The following is a 14,287-nucleotide window of genomic DNA, read 5'->3' as shown; positions in this document are numbered from 1 at the left end:
TGTTGGCTGTTTTTAAAGCCCCATTATGTAGTTTTTCCCTTTTAGCGCCCCCTTCAGTTTGAGGTATTTAAAGTAACATTATGTAACAATTGTACCTTAAAATAACAGCTTGAAAAAAATTGTGCCGCTACAATGACTTTTAATATGGCGATTTGCGGCTCCGCCATTGCCATCGGGGGTCTGTGGGGAAATAACTCCGCTATGTAGGATTCTGGAGCCGCCCGCTCCGGGGCGGATGTACTTCGACCTGCTTTCTGGCAGTGATTACGCAATGTCATATAGTGCCACTCCACGCTCGCAGCTACAGGATAAGGGTAGCATTTTTATGTAGCTTTTTGGTGTTGTCAACAATATTGTATTCGATCACACGTACTCCACATTCAAACATTTAGAAAACAACGTACAGTATATAGGCTGAAAACGCGATCGGTATTTCATCTAAACTAAATGTTGTCATTCTTTTGGTTATGTTGTAACAATTTGCCCTTAGCAACTCAATCAAGGGGAAAAGGTATAATACGCTAATAAAAAAGGGAACGGGCGGATCTGCGAGTTCTGGTGTTAACTCTCTGCTCAAATGGTCGTAAAAGAAAAACACACAGTCGATATGCAGAAACCCAAATGTTATTATTAAATCAAATTCAATGCATCTGAAGCCCCCAAAATGAACACATACACTACAAACAATCAAACCCACTCAAAACGAAGTATAATCCCCGGATCCCGACAGTCCCCAAAGTCTTTGCAGTCCCTCCAAACAAAAGTAAATGACAGCACTTGTATTGAGTTGGGATCATGTGTTGTCCTGTATTATAATTATTATTGTTATTATTTGTACGTGTCACGGGTTATAAAAGGTGACGAGGGCGAGGTGACGCAAGGTTTGTTTTTGTTTGGAGCGCGCTGACAGGCTTGTGAGCGGATTCAGAACGGCAGCAATCCGGCGACTGTTTCTATTTTGGATTTATACCAACGGGCGGGATCACTAATACGAAGACTGCGCAGGAACACTGTGAACTGGCCCAGCACCTACCGGACTAGGGTGAAGTAGCGCGGGGATTGAACGCGGCGCCTCGCCACGTTTCCGCCTGGTCGGTCAGCTGTTTGCCGGCTTTTGGGGGGAGTGGGGGGCGCGTGCACGTGCAGTCATTTACTTTTGTTTTGGGGGACTGCAAAGACTTTGGGGACTGTCAGGATCCGGGGATTATACTTCGTTTTGAGTGGGTTTGATTTTTTTGTGTATGTGTTCATTTTGGGGGCTTGCAGATGCATTGAATTTGATTTAATATAATAACATTTGGGTTTCCGCATATCGACTGTGTGTTTTTCTTTTACGACCATTTGAGCAGAGAGTTAACACCAGAACTCGCAGATCCGCCCATTCCCTTTTTTTTTAGCGTATTGTACCTTTTCCCCTTGATTGAGTTGCTAAGGGCGAATTGTTACAACATAACCAAAAGAATGACAACATTTAGTTTAGATGAAATACCGATCGCGTTTTCAGCCTATATACGTTGTTTTCTAAATGTTTGAATGTGGAGTACGTGTGATCGAATACAATCTTGTTGACAACACCAAAAAGCTACATATTCATAATTTACATTGCCCTTATACTGTAGCTGCGAGAGTGGAGTGGCACTTTATGACATTGCGTAATCACTGCCAGAAAGCAGGTCGAAGTACATCTGCCCCGGAGCGGGCGGCTCCAGAATCCTACATAGTGGAGTTATTTCCCCACAGACCCCCGATGGCAATGGCGGAGCCGCAAATCGCCATATTAAAAGTCATTGTAGCGGCACAATTTTTTTCAAGCTGTTATTTTAAGGTACATTTGTTACATAATGTTACTTTAAGGTAGAGTTGGCGAGTCTGAATGTGTCTGTTGTTGTGGCTGGATTTCTTCCTTCAATAATAGATTCTGACTAATCTCTTAACCTGATGCTTATAAACTCGTTTCTCTCTCCTATCTGACTGCTGGTGAGACGCCACAGGATACATACACTCACAAACACACAGGATACTCACACACACACAAACACACAGGATGCTCACACACACACACACAGACAGGATACTCACAAACACACAGGATACTCACACACACAAACACACAGGATGCTCACACACACACACAGACAGGATACTCACACACACACAGGATACTCACACTCACACACAGACAGGATACTCACAAACACACAGGATACTCACACACAAACACACAGGATGCTCACACACACACACAGGATACTCACACTCACAAACACACAGGATACTCACACTCACACACAGACAGGATACTCACAAACACACAGGATACTCACACTCACAAACACACAGGATGCTCACACACACACACAGGATACTCACACTCACAAACACACAGGATGCTCACACACACACACAGACAGGATACTCACACACACACAGGATACTCACACTCACAAACACACAGGATACTTACACTCACAAACACACAGGATGCTCACACTCACACACAGACAGGATACTCACAAACACACAGGATACTCACACTCACACACACACACACAGGATGCTCACACTCACACACAGACAGGATACTCACAAACACACAGGATACTCACACTCACACACACACAGGATGCTCACACTCACACACAGACAGGATACTCACAAACACACAGGATACTCACACTCACAAACACACAGGATGCTCACACACACTCACACACACAGGATACTCACAAACACAGGATACTCACAAACACACAGGATACTCACACACACTCACAAACACACAGGATACTTACACTCACAAACACACAGGATACTCACACACACAGGATACTCACACTCACAAACACACAGGATACTCACACACACAGGATACTCACACTCACAAACACACAGGATACTTACACTAACAAACACACAGGATACTCACACTCACAAACACACAGGATACTCACAAACACACAGGATGCTCACACTCACAAACACACAGGATACTTACACTCACAAACACACAGGATGCTCACACACACTCACACACACAGGATGCTCACAACACACACAGGATACTCACAAACACAGGATACTCACACTCACAAACACACAGGATGCTCACAACACAGACAGGATACTCACACTCGCATACACACAGGATACTCACACACACACAGGATACTCACACACTGGACCTCAGTAACACACAAACACCCACAGAGCACAGAGAGTTTGGATCAGAGTTCAATTCACATAGATTTATTTGTAACCAACAGTTTCACAAATAAACCTGAGCTGGGTTATTAAAGACAACGACCTCCTCCACATCTGTCTTTCCCAACTCCAGAACAAACATATTGACATATTATTTATACCATCACACTCGGTGCATGTGCCGCCTCCATCCACTCCCTCATTACATAGTTCTTGTCACTCAGTTCCCCCCCTGCACCAGTTCAAGACGGTTACTTTCAGGAATGTGAGGTTCTTAATGACGTCTCCCCCCCCCCCCCCCCCTCGTCTCTCTCTTATCGTTATTTAGTCTCAGCATCCCGGTCCTTGCTCTACTCTAGTCTCCTCTCTGTGGTTCTCAAACTGTTGGACGCGCCCCTCTAGTGGGCTGCAGTGGTATTACAGGCTGGTTATTGCAGAAAGACCTCGGCCGTACAGACTTGTCTGGATTTTATATTTGTAGAATTTCATCAGGAATATGAAATACAAGTTGTATGTAATTTGTTCTTAATCAGAACTGTAAGCTTATTTGGATTTATGATACACAACGCAAACCTTTTTTGTTTTGGAATATTAAGTCAAATTCTGAGAAACCTCCTTTTTGTGTTGAACAGAATAATCCGTATTGTTAATTGTCTAAATACGAGCAACAATAAGATGTTTAAGTTAAACCAGGATCAATCAGATCAATACCTAAGATATCTAAATATCTTCAAATATTACGTTATAGATATTATGATTATTGTTGATGCATTTATCACCGCTTGTGAATGTGGAGCTTATTTTAATAACTGTATATACACCTTTAAAGATACTTCATAATTTATTAGTTGGTTTTATTTTGTATTCACAATCTTAATCAAGAGCTCAAACTAAAATAAATGTTCCTCTCATCTGAAAGAGGAACATCATTCTTTAACTTCCGGGTTAATCCCGCGGAGGGATACAGACACGCCACTTCCAGCCGCCTGCACCGCGGACTGACCACTCCTTCCGCCGCCCAGCTGTCACGTGACTGGTCGCCTCTCGTGTTAGTGTTTCTAACTTGTGCGCGTGCTCTGCAGCTGATGTCTCGAGGACCTGAGCCGAGCATGGAGGTCTCATTTGTGGGCAAACGGGCTCTGGTCACCGGAGCGGGAAAAGGTGAAGTAACTAAAGTAAACATGCGCACGCGCAGCGACACCTGCAGGCTGCTTTAAGAACGACATCCTCTGCAGCGCTGCAGGACACACAAGACATCTAAATGACGTCTTCTCACAATTGCATACAGAATGTATCATGACTTGTTCATAGTGGTTAACTTATTTACCTTTTTAAGAGCAGTAATCATTAAATAAATGCTTTATAACACACTATAATATAGTACAATGTTTGTTAATGTTTGTGTTTACCACTATAACTCCTCCTGTGGACACCCGGTATGAAGTGTAAAGAGAATGTAAGACAATATAGTGATGATTTTATAATATGTCTTCATAGAAGTTCTAATTGTGGACAAATGAATCATTACATAACAACATGATAGTGAGTAATAAATGAGGAATACATTATTCTTATTAATGCTAAATGACTTAAAGGTGAACGTTATTATAACAAAGAAACCAGAGAAAAAGGTGATGTAATAGTCTGTGATGCGTCTGCACCCTCCAAGAGTCTCAGCTCCAACACAAAGAACCAGCAGCTTTGTCCAGTGTGGCGGAGACGCCCGTGGAATGTGTCTGTGGTAGTCTCTGTGTTCATGGTGTGTTGTGTGTCTCAGGGATTGGCCGGCACACGGCTCTGGCTCTGGCACGCCGCGGGGCAAAGGTCACCGCGGTCACGCGCACGCAGGCTGACCTCGACAGCCTGCTGCAGGAGGTACTGCGCTCACTCTTGGACCTGAATGTTCATGTGGTGGCGGTGGTTGAGATATCATGTGCTTAAGACCCGAAACCTTCCGGACAGTTCTACTACTACAGCGTTGGTTGTTTGATAAAACACTTCACCTGGGCTTCATCGCCTGAAACGGACTCTGGCTGCCATGAGGCTCCATATGGTTGAGTTTCCAGTTCTTCATTCAGCAATCAGAGATTTCAATCGGAGAGTCCCCAGTTTATAATAATATTATTATTAAAACCCCAAAAAGAATGTATTCGAAGCATATCGACGACTGAGGGATTGCCTCCACACGGCTCTCAACATGGAGGCCGCTTTAAGCTAACGGTGCTAACAGTGCAAACTACGGCAACAGTGCTTCCCTGAGGGGGAATCGGAGGATAGGCGCTGCCCTTCAGCGTGTCCGTGAGGGTCCGTGAGGGTCCATTCAGGTCCATGAGGGTCGTGAGGGTCCGCGAGGGTCAGTGAGGAGCCGTGGTCGAGAAGTTAGGAGCGGCGTAGTGTTGTTCCTATTTGTATGCAAATCATACATTTTTTTAGTCAGTATAGACAGAATTAATTAATATTAATTTCAGTTTTCAGTTTATTTTGTGTAGCCCATTATAACAAATTACAAACTCCCCAAACTCAGAGGGCTTTACAATCTATAAACATACGACATCCCTAATCTTTGACCTCACATCGGATCAGGAACAACTCCCCAAAAACCCTTTCACAGAGAAAAAAGTGAAGAACCCTTCAGGAGAGCAACAGAGGAGGATCCCTCTCCAGGATGGACAGAACAATAGATGTCATGTGACCAGAAGGAATTATTACAGAGTTATAACACATTCAATGAGTATGACAGAGTGTATGAATAGGTGGTCGTAGGCATGGACCACGATCCAGACCTCCATGATCCATCAGATGGAGGTAGAGACATCTGTTGTGTTGCTGTTCAAGGCGGTGGTCTCAACGCCTTTAATATAATGTAATCCCATAGAAACATTACAGTTGTTCCTCCTCTTCTCCTTCATCTTCCTCTCCCAGTGTGCGTCCATCACCCCGGTGTGTGTGGACCTGGCGGACTGGGGGGCCACGGCGGCGGCCCTGCAGGCCGTCGGCCCCGTCGACTTGCTGGTGAACAACGCCGGCTGTGCCAGTTTGCAGCCGCTTCTGGAGGTCACGCCCGACCAGTTTGACCAGTAAGACCAGATACTTTAATGATTTTAAACTAGTGAGCTGCAGCAGCAAATACTCATTGAATACTTGTGTCTGTCACGTGAAAACCTGTCGTGTTCATTATGACCTGTGGTGTCTGTCGTCTCCAGGTCATTCAATGTGAATGTGAGAGCTGTGTTGCATGTCTCCCAGGTAGAGGAATGGCTTACTTCTGCATGTCCTACATTCTTTGTTTTAACGGTGTTGGTGTCAGGGACAGTACACTATCTTCAACAAGACTGCAATGGACGAGCGGCGTATCAATACTTGTGTCTCTGCGGTCAGATCGTGGCCCGTGGGATGAAGGCCAGAGGCTCAGGAGGCTCCATCGTCAATGTGTCCAGCCAGGCCTCACAGTGCGCCCTCAGAGACCACGCCGTCTACTGTGAGTAACTAGTGCACCGTTCACCTGGAGCCTGGCCTTGGGGAATATAATGGAAGTAGCTCGTGGAGGTGTTCGGTAAATATAGGGACCGTTTCAACAGCTTGGGTCCATGCATAGAAATAAAATATGAGTAGAATAGACGTTCCCGTTGAAGGATGGTCAGACTGTTTCTGTGTAATGTTGCCATTGTGGACGTTGCAGCAGACTAATAAGCTACTTATAGGCCCTACTTACGTAAAACATGATAAAGGACCCTGCAGGTTGTCCTTCTAGTAGAGAATACATGATAAAGGGCCCTCTAGGGTGTCCCTTACAAAACATAATAAAGGGCCCTTCCAGTGGAGAAAACGTAATAAAGGGCCCTTCTAGTGGAGGAAATGTAATAAAGTGCCCTCTGGTGTGCCCATTCAGTGGAGAACACATAATAAAGGGCTCTTCCAGAAGAGAAAACATAATAAAGAGCCCTTCCAGTGGAGAAAACATAATAAAGTGCCCTCTGGTGTGCCCATTCAGTGGAGAAAAGCTGGTGCCGTTTTCCTTTTTTCTCGCCCCTGCCCCTTCATCCTGGTTAAAAATTACCTAGAACCAGAGTAAATAAGTACAGAAATAAAGAATGGTGGAAATAACATGCTAGCTTGCAAGCAAGCTAACGGGCAGCTGGATATTTAGTTTTAACGTTATGCTTGTTTTAGAAGATGAGCCGAACACTTCTAACCGTCCCTCCCTCCCTCTGCTCGGGAGAAGGACTCACTAACTAGCTAACTAGCTAACTAGCCAACTAGCCGCCCATCGACAGATGTTCACAGCCCCAACAACTAGCAACAAATGCCATTTTCTTTTGTACGAGTCAAATGACCATGGAAAAAGTTTCTACGTCCGTCCTGCTCTTATTCTATTGATATGACTTCAATTCAGTTTATTTTGTATAGAGAAATGATTATATTGCATCTGTGATATAGTTCCCTTGTTGTGTAAGAGGTTCAGAACCGAGTCGATATCAATGATCTGTTTAGAGAACCAAGCATTCAACACGGCCGTGTAGTAGATTACAATAGATTGTAAGCAAGGCAATATATATATGTATTTGTTACATCGTCATAGTATAAAAAACACTTCACATAATACACATTCTTATTAATCACAGTCCCCGTAACATCCAACTTCACGTGAGCCGCCGTCTGCATGTGAACTACTCATTACACAACAAAGGCGTTGATCATTAAAACTCAGCTCACACAGACACTAATACCTGGAGACTCATCAGAAACCCCTGGGCCCACTGGAGTGTGTGGTTGTTGCTCCAGTGGTTCGTCTCCAGGCGTGTCGTGACGGTCGTTGTGTTCCTCAGGTGCCACTAAAGGAGCCCTGGACATGCTGACCAGGGTCATGGCTCTGGAGCTGGGACCCCTGCAGGTACCCTCACCTTGCTTTGAGAAAACATAATAAAGTGCCCTTCTAGTGGAAAAAACATTATAAAGTGTCCTCCCAGTGGAGAAAACATTATAAAGTGTCCTTCTAGTGGAGAAAACATTATAAAGTGTCCTTCTAGTGGAGAAAACATTATAAAGTGTCCTTCCAGTGGAGAAAACATTATAAAGTGTCCTTCTAGTGGAGAAAACATTATAAAGTGCCTCCCAGTGGAGAAAACATTATAAAGTGTCCTTCCAGTGGAGAAAACATTATAAAGTGTCCTTCTAGTGGAGAAAACATTATAAAGTGTCCTTCCAGTAGAGCAGTGGTCACCAACCTTTTTGAGCCCAAGATCCCTGACCTCCGCCTTCATGACCGGCAAGATCTACCTATTGAGGCGTGGAGAGAAAACGACAGTCCAGACTGGACTTATGACTTGAGGCTTTTTATTTGGCCTAATTCTAATTGAATGAAATCAAAACACGTTGGTCCAGCTTTCAAATTGATGAGACCAGGAACACAGAAATTAAGTGCAATATAAAAAGTAAGATATTTGTTCACCGCACACAATATGAACAAGAAAAATCACATTTGCAATGAGCAGCTGGATGAACTACCAATATAAATGTTATATTTATTTACATTACAACACGACACTGACAACATGATCAGTCAGTGCAACTCATGTAAGTTCAGCTCTCATCATAATGCCATCAAGTCATGTGAATCCAGTGAGTGTGATGCATGTGACTGAACTCTGTCTGTCAGCTTGTAGTTTCATCATCACAGACAGACAGTCTGAGGCCGTCTGTGAGCTACTGTCAGTAATCCAGCTCCTGGTCTTTGATTTGGTGATTTTCTCAACTTCACTGACAAGTTTTTTGGGGCAAATGTGGTATTCATGAAAGTTTTCTCATCTGGGACTGGTTCTGAAGTCAGCCCGTTGGTGATTACATTCACATCAGCTCAATGTTGAGCTTTTGTTTTGAAGGACAACAGCAGAAAAGCCCAACTCACGGAGGTAAGACCTGGCAAATCGCCAAGAATCTCGGCAGTTACGCAGGCGTAATTTGTTAATGCCGTAACATAAACATTTACACCAAGGTACAGGCATTACAACATTTATTTATTGATGACGTAGTTGTATGTCCTTGTACTTTGAACTTGTGTAATATGTAAAGTTATGAATAAAGGTGTTTCTGCATTTCCCCCTGCGCCCCACCTGTACTATACGCTCCCCTCTGTCATGGAGCACAGCTGACAACACGGCTGTCAGAGAACCCGTTTTCAAGCGTTCATTAAAATCAGGCGGAGATCTTTTCTGACGTCGATCTTCCAGTTAGGAAGAAAACGTTTCAGAAGACACTTCAGAAAATGTTCGAGAACGAGGAACAATGTGCTTGTGATTTTATTTTCATTTTATTTTGGAGATCGACAGGGAACGTCTCCGAGATCGACCGGTCGATCGCGATCGACGGGTTGGCGACCACTGCAGTAGAGAAAACATTATAAAGTGTCCTTCCAGTAGAGAAAACATTATAAAGTGTCCTTCTAGTGGAGAAAACAGTATAGTGTCCTTCTAGTAGAGAAAACATTATAAAGTGTCCTTCCAGTAGAGAAAATATTATAAAGTGCCCTTCTAGTGGAGAAAACATTATAAAGTGCCCTTCTAGTGGAGAAAACATTATAAAGTGTCCTTCCAGTGGAGAAAACATTATAGTGTCCTTCCAGTGGAGAAAACATGATAAAGTGTCCTTCAAGTGGAGAAAACATTATAAAGTGTCCTTCTAGTGGAAAAACATTATAAAGTGTCCTTCTAGTGGAAGAAACATTATAAAGTGTCCTTCTAGTGGAGAAAACATTATAGTGTCCTTCCAGTAGAGAAAACATGATAAAGTGTCCTTATAGTGGAGAAAACATTATAGTGTCCTTATAGTGGAGAAAACATAAAGTGTCCTTCCAGTGGAGAAAACATTAGAAAGTGTCCTTATAGTGGAGAAAACATTATAAAGTGTCCTTATAGTGGAGAAAACATTATAAAGTGTCCTTCCAGTGGAGAAAACATTATAAAGTGTCCTTATAGTGGAGAAAACATTATAAAGTGTCCTTATAGTGGAGAAAACATTATAAAGTGTCCCTCTAGTGGAGAAAACATTATAAAGTGTCCTTGTGGAAAAAACATGATAAAGTGTCCTTCCATTGGAGAAAACATTATAAAGTGTCCTTATAGTGGATAAAACATTATAAAGTGTCCTTCCAGTGGAGAAAACATTATAAAGTGTCCTTCCAGTAGAGAAAACATTATAAAGTGTCCTTATAGTGGAGAAAACATTATAAAGTGTCCTTCCAGTAGAGACAACATTATAAAGTGTCCTTATAGTGGAGAAACCATTATAAAGTGTCCTTCCAGTAGAGAAAACATTATAGTGTCCTTATAGTGGAGAAAACATTATAAAGTGTCCTTCCAGTAGAGAAAACATTATAAAGTGTCCTTATAGTGGAGAAAACATTATAAAGTGTCCTTCCAGTGGAGAAAACATAATAACACATGGAGCTAAAGATGGAGCCCCTGGGTGCTGTAATGCAACACTGATATGCACTATGGCTGCACATTACACCAGATAGTTTTTTCATCTCTTAAATAGATAACTGTAAACGGGGCCGTCGTATCCATCCTGCTCGCTCCGATCCTTCCGTTGTATTTATTTACTTCATCAAAAGGGATAAGCTCTTCACAAGGCGTTGCAGACCACGTTCAGGCCGAGCATATTCACCTCTACTGGGTCAGCTGGAGGCCTTATTTATGAAGTTTTTATTCATTTATTATGGAGGGACAAAAATAGCTTTACAATAAACAATGTGCATACATGTTTAAATAGCGTGTATGTAATACAGCACAGGAGGAGTATTATGAGATACCAAGGATCAAAATGTGCAATAAACTTTTTCTTAAATATGTTACATTGTTACCAGTTTAAGAGTGAAATACACTTTATTTTACAAGAGACAAAAGCATTTAAATGTATTAACTATTGGTCTTTTATAACGACAGAACAGTGAAGTGGTATTTAGAACAGAAGAATATTAAATATAATCACAATTAAATCCTTTTATCTGGTGTCTGCCGCTAAATAATGTGATGTTTATTGTTGTTGTTGACAGATGGGATGTAGTGACGGTGAGAGCCGATGTAATAAAGTATGTTCGTGTTTTATTGAAGTCACATGATGTCTGTGTTGTGATCAGATCCGCGTGAACAGCGTGAACCCCACCGTGGTGATGACCGACATGGGGCGGCTGGCCTGGAGCGACCCACACAAGTCCAACACCATGCTGGCCCGCATCCCCCTGGGCCGCTTCGCAGGTGAGACCTGATGGACCTGATGGACCAGTGAGACCTGATGGACCTGTGAGACCTGATGGACCTGTAAGACCTGTGAGACCTGATGGACCTGTGAGACCTGATGGACCTGTGAGACATGTGAGACCTGATGGACCTGTAAGACCTGTGAGACCTGATGGACCTGTGAGACCTGATGGACCTGTGAGACCTATGAGACCTGTAAGACCTGATGGACCTGTGAGACCTGATGGACCTGTGAGACCTGTGAGACCTGATGGACCTGTGAGACCTGTGAGACCTGATGGACCTGTAAGACCTGATGGACCTGTGAGACCTATGAGACCTGATGGACCTGTAAGACCTGATTGACATGTGAGACCTGTAAGACCTGATGGACCTGTGAGACCTGATGGACCTGTAAGACCTGATGGACCTGTGAGACCTGTAAGACCTGATGGACATGTTAGACCCGTGAGACCTGATGGACCTGTGAGACCTGTGAGACCTGATGGACCTGTGAGACCTGTAAGACCTGATGGACCTGATGGACCAGTGAGACCTGATGGACCTGTGAGACCTGATGGACCTGATGGACCAGTGAGACCTGATGGACCTGTGAGACCAGTGAGACCTGATGGACCTGTGAGACCCGTGAGACCAGTGAGACCTGATGGACCTGTGAGACCTGATGGACCAGTGAGACCTGATGGACCTGTGAGACCTGATGGACCTGTGAGACCTGATGGACCAGTGAGACCTGATGGACCTGTGAGACCTGATGGACCTGTGAGACCCGTGAGACCTGTGAGACCTGATGGACCTGTGAGACCTGTGAGACCCGTGAGACCTGTGAGACCCGTGAGACCTGATGGACCTGTGAGACCTGATGGACCAGTGAGACCTGATGGACCTGTGAGACCTGATGGACCTGTGAGACCCGTGAGACCAGTGAGACCTGATGGACCTGTGAGACCTGATGGACCTGTGAGACCTATGAGACCTGATGGACCTGTAAGACCTGTGAGACCTGATGGACCTGTGAGACCTGATGGACCTGTGAGACATGTGAGACCTGATGGACCTGTAAGACCTGTGAGACCTGATGGACCTGTGAGACCTGATGGACCTGTGAGACCTATGAGACCTGTAAGACCTGATGGACCTGTGAGACCTGTGAGACCTGTGAGACCTGATGGACCTGTAAGACCTGATGGACCTGTGAGACCTATGAGACCTGATGGACCTGTAAGACCTGATGGACATGTGAGACCTGTAAGACCTGATGGACCTGTGAGACCTGATGGACCTGTAAGACCTGATGGACCTGTGAGACCTGTAAGACCTGATGGACCTGTGAGACCCGTGAGACCTGATGGACCTGTGAGACCTGTGAGACCTGATGGACCTGTGAGACCTGTAAGACCTGATGGACCTGTGAGACCTGTGAGACCTGATGGACCTGTGAGACCTGTGAGACCTGATGGACCTGTGAGACCTGATGGACCTGTAAGACCTGTGAGACCTGATGGACCTGTGAGACCTATGAGACCTGATGGACCTGTGAGACCTGATGGACCTGTAAGACCTGTGAGACCTGATGGACCTGTGAGACCTGTGAGACCTGATGGACCTGTAAGACCTGTAAGACCTGTGAGACCTGTAAGACCTGATGGACCTGTGAGACCTATGAGACCTGATGGACCTGTGAGACCTGATGGACCTGTGAGACCTGATGGACCTGATGGACCTGTGAGACCCGTGAGACCTATGAGACTGTAGTGATCGGAGGATGGAGTCGTGGTATCAAGGGGGGGGGGGGCTCACACTCCTCGGGGGCTCGTACCAGGGCGCTGACAGTTGATTCAGATTCAGGAATGTAGACTCGGAATGTGCCCCCCCCCTCCTCCTCCTCCTCCATTGTGTATTTGTGGCCATGGATGGGGTTTTAAAACGCACATTGTTGTGTGCGTGTGCGTGCGTGTGCGTGTGTGTGTGTGTGTGTGTGTGTGTGTGAGCAGAGGTGGAGGACGTGGTGAACGCCATCTTATTCCTGCTGAGTGACTCGAGCACCATGATCAACGGCGTGTCCCTGCCGGTGGACGGAGGCTTCCTGGCCTGCTGAGCAGCGACAATGAATCCATCCGTTATCCGCCACTTCTTCAGTTGTTTAAGAAGCTTCATCCAGAAGACATTGAATCTCAGTTAGATGTAAATATTCAGGACTAACAAGACCAACTCTCTGGATTCATTAATTAAGTTCAATAACTTGATGCCGTAAAGCCTGTTACAACTTCAGGAACAGTCAAATCCTCCCGTTAGACAAGATGAAAGAATGGTCAAATATATATATATATATATATATTTGTATAAATATATATAATGAAATGAGTGATTAGGCCCTCTGAGGCTAATTTGTGATTTTGGGCTTTACAAAATAAACTGAATTGAATTATATTAATAGTTATCTGTTAATTTCCCGACTTATCGATTGTTTGATTGAGGGTCAAGATGAAGAGTGATACTGTTTATACCGTTTATATTATTTTATGCTTATTCAGGCTGCTACATTACAAATTCCATTTCATTTAGCTGACGCTTTTATCCAAAGAGACTTCCACTCATACACGTAGAACAGCTACGGGGAGCAAGTCAGGGTTAAGTGTCTTGCTCAAGGACACATCGACGAGGGCGAGGATCGAACCACCGGACCTGCTAACTGCGTCTGATTCAGAGCGTAGCTATAAGATTGGGGGATTGCCTCCACACGGCTCTCAACATGGCGACGCTGAGCAGCACAACAGAGCTCACAGTGTCGTATTCGTACAGACTGTAAAGCCCTCTGAGGATAATTCATA

General features: G+C 44.4%; 1 protein-coding gene across 1 annotated transcript; it reads left to right on the top strand.

Annotated features, from left to right (window-relative positions):
- The first annotated feature begins 4,182 nt into the window (after positions 1 to 4,182).
- dcxr (dicarbonyl/L-xylulose reductase) lies at positions 4,183 to 13,886 on the top strand. The gene is made up of 8 exons (XM_056430520.1): positions 4,183 to 4,362; positions 4,979 to 5,076; positions 6,124 to 6,278; positions 6,405 to 6,447; positions 6,580 to 6,679; positions 8,028 to 8,092; positions 11,336 to 11,453; positions 13,451 to 13,886. The coding sequence occupies exons 1-8, from the start codon at positions 4,287 to 4,289 to the stop codon at positions 13,552 to 13,554; spliced, it is 759 nt and encodes a 252-aa protein (XP_056286495.1). The 5' UTR covers positions 4,183 to 4,286; the 3' UTR covers positions 13,555 to 13,886.
- Positions 13,887 to 14,287: the final 401 nt, after the last annotated feature.

Source organism: Pseudoliparis swirei, chromosome 13 (genome assembly GCF_029220125.1).
Source record: "Pseudoliparis swirei isolate HS2019 ecotype Mariana Trench chromosome 13, NWPU_hadal_v1, whole genome shotgun sequence".
NCBI lineage: Eukaryota > Metazoa > Chordata > Actinopteri > Perciformes > Liparidae > Pseudoliparis > Pseudoliparis swirei.
The sequence above is the reverse complement of the archived record's forward strand: the minus strand, read 5'-3'. Positions and strand labels throughout refer to the sequence as shown.

Bases quoted from the DNA above. Each gene is read 5' to 3' on its own strand.
- dcxr (XM_056430520.1), top strand. From the start codon at position 4,287: ATGTCTCGAGGACCTGAGCCGAGCATGGAGGTCTCATTTGTGGGCAAA. The intron at 6,279-6,404 runs GTAAGACCAGAT...TGTCGTCTCCAG, and splicing joins ACGCCCGACCAGTTTGACCA to GTCATTCAATGTGAATGTGA. The intron at 8,093-11,335 runs GTACCCTCACCT...TGTTGTGATCAG, and splicing joins TGGAGCTGGGACCCCTGCAG to ATCCGCGTGAACAGCGTGAA.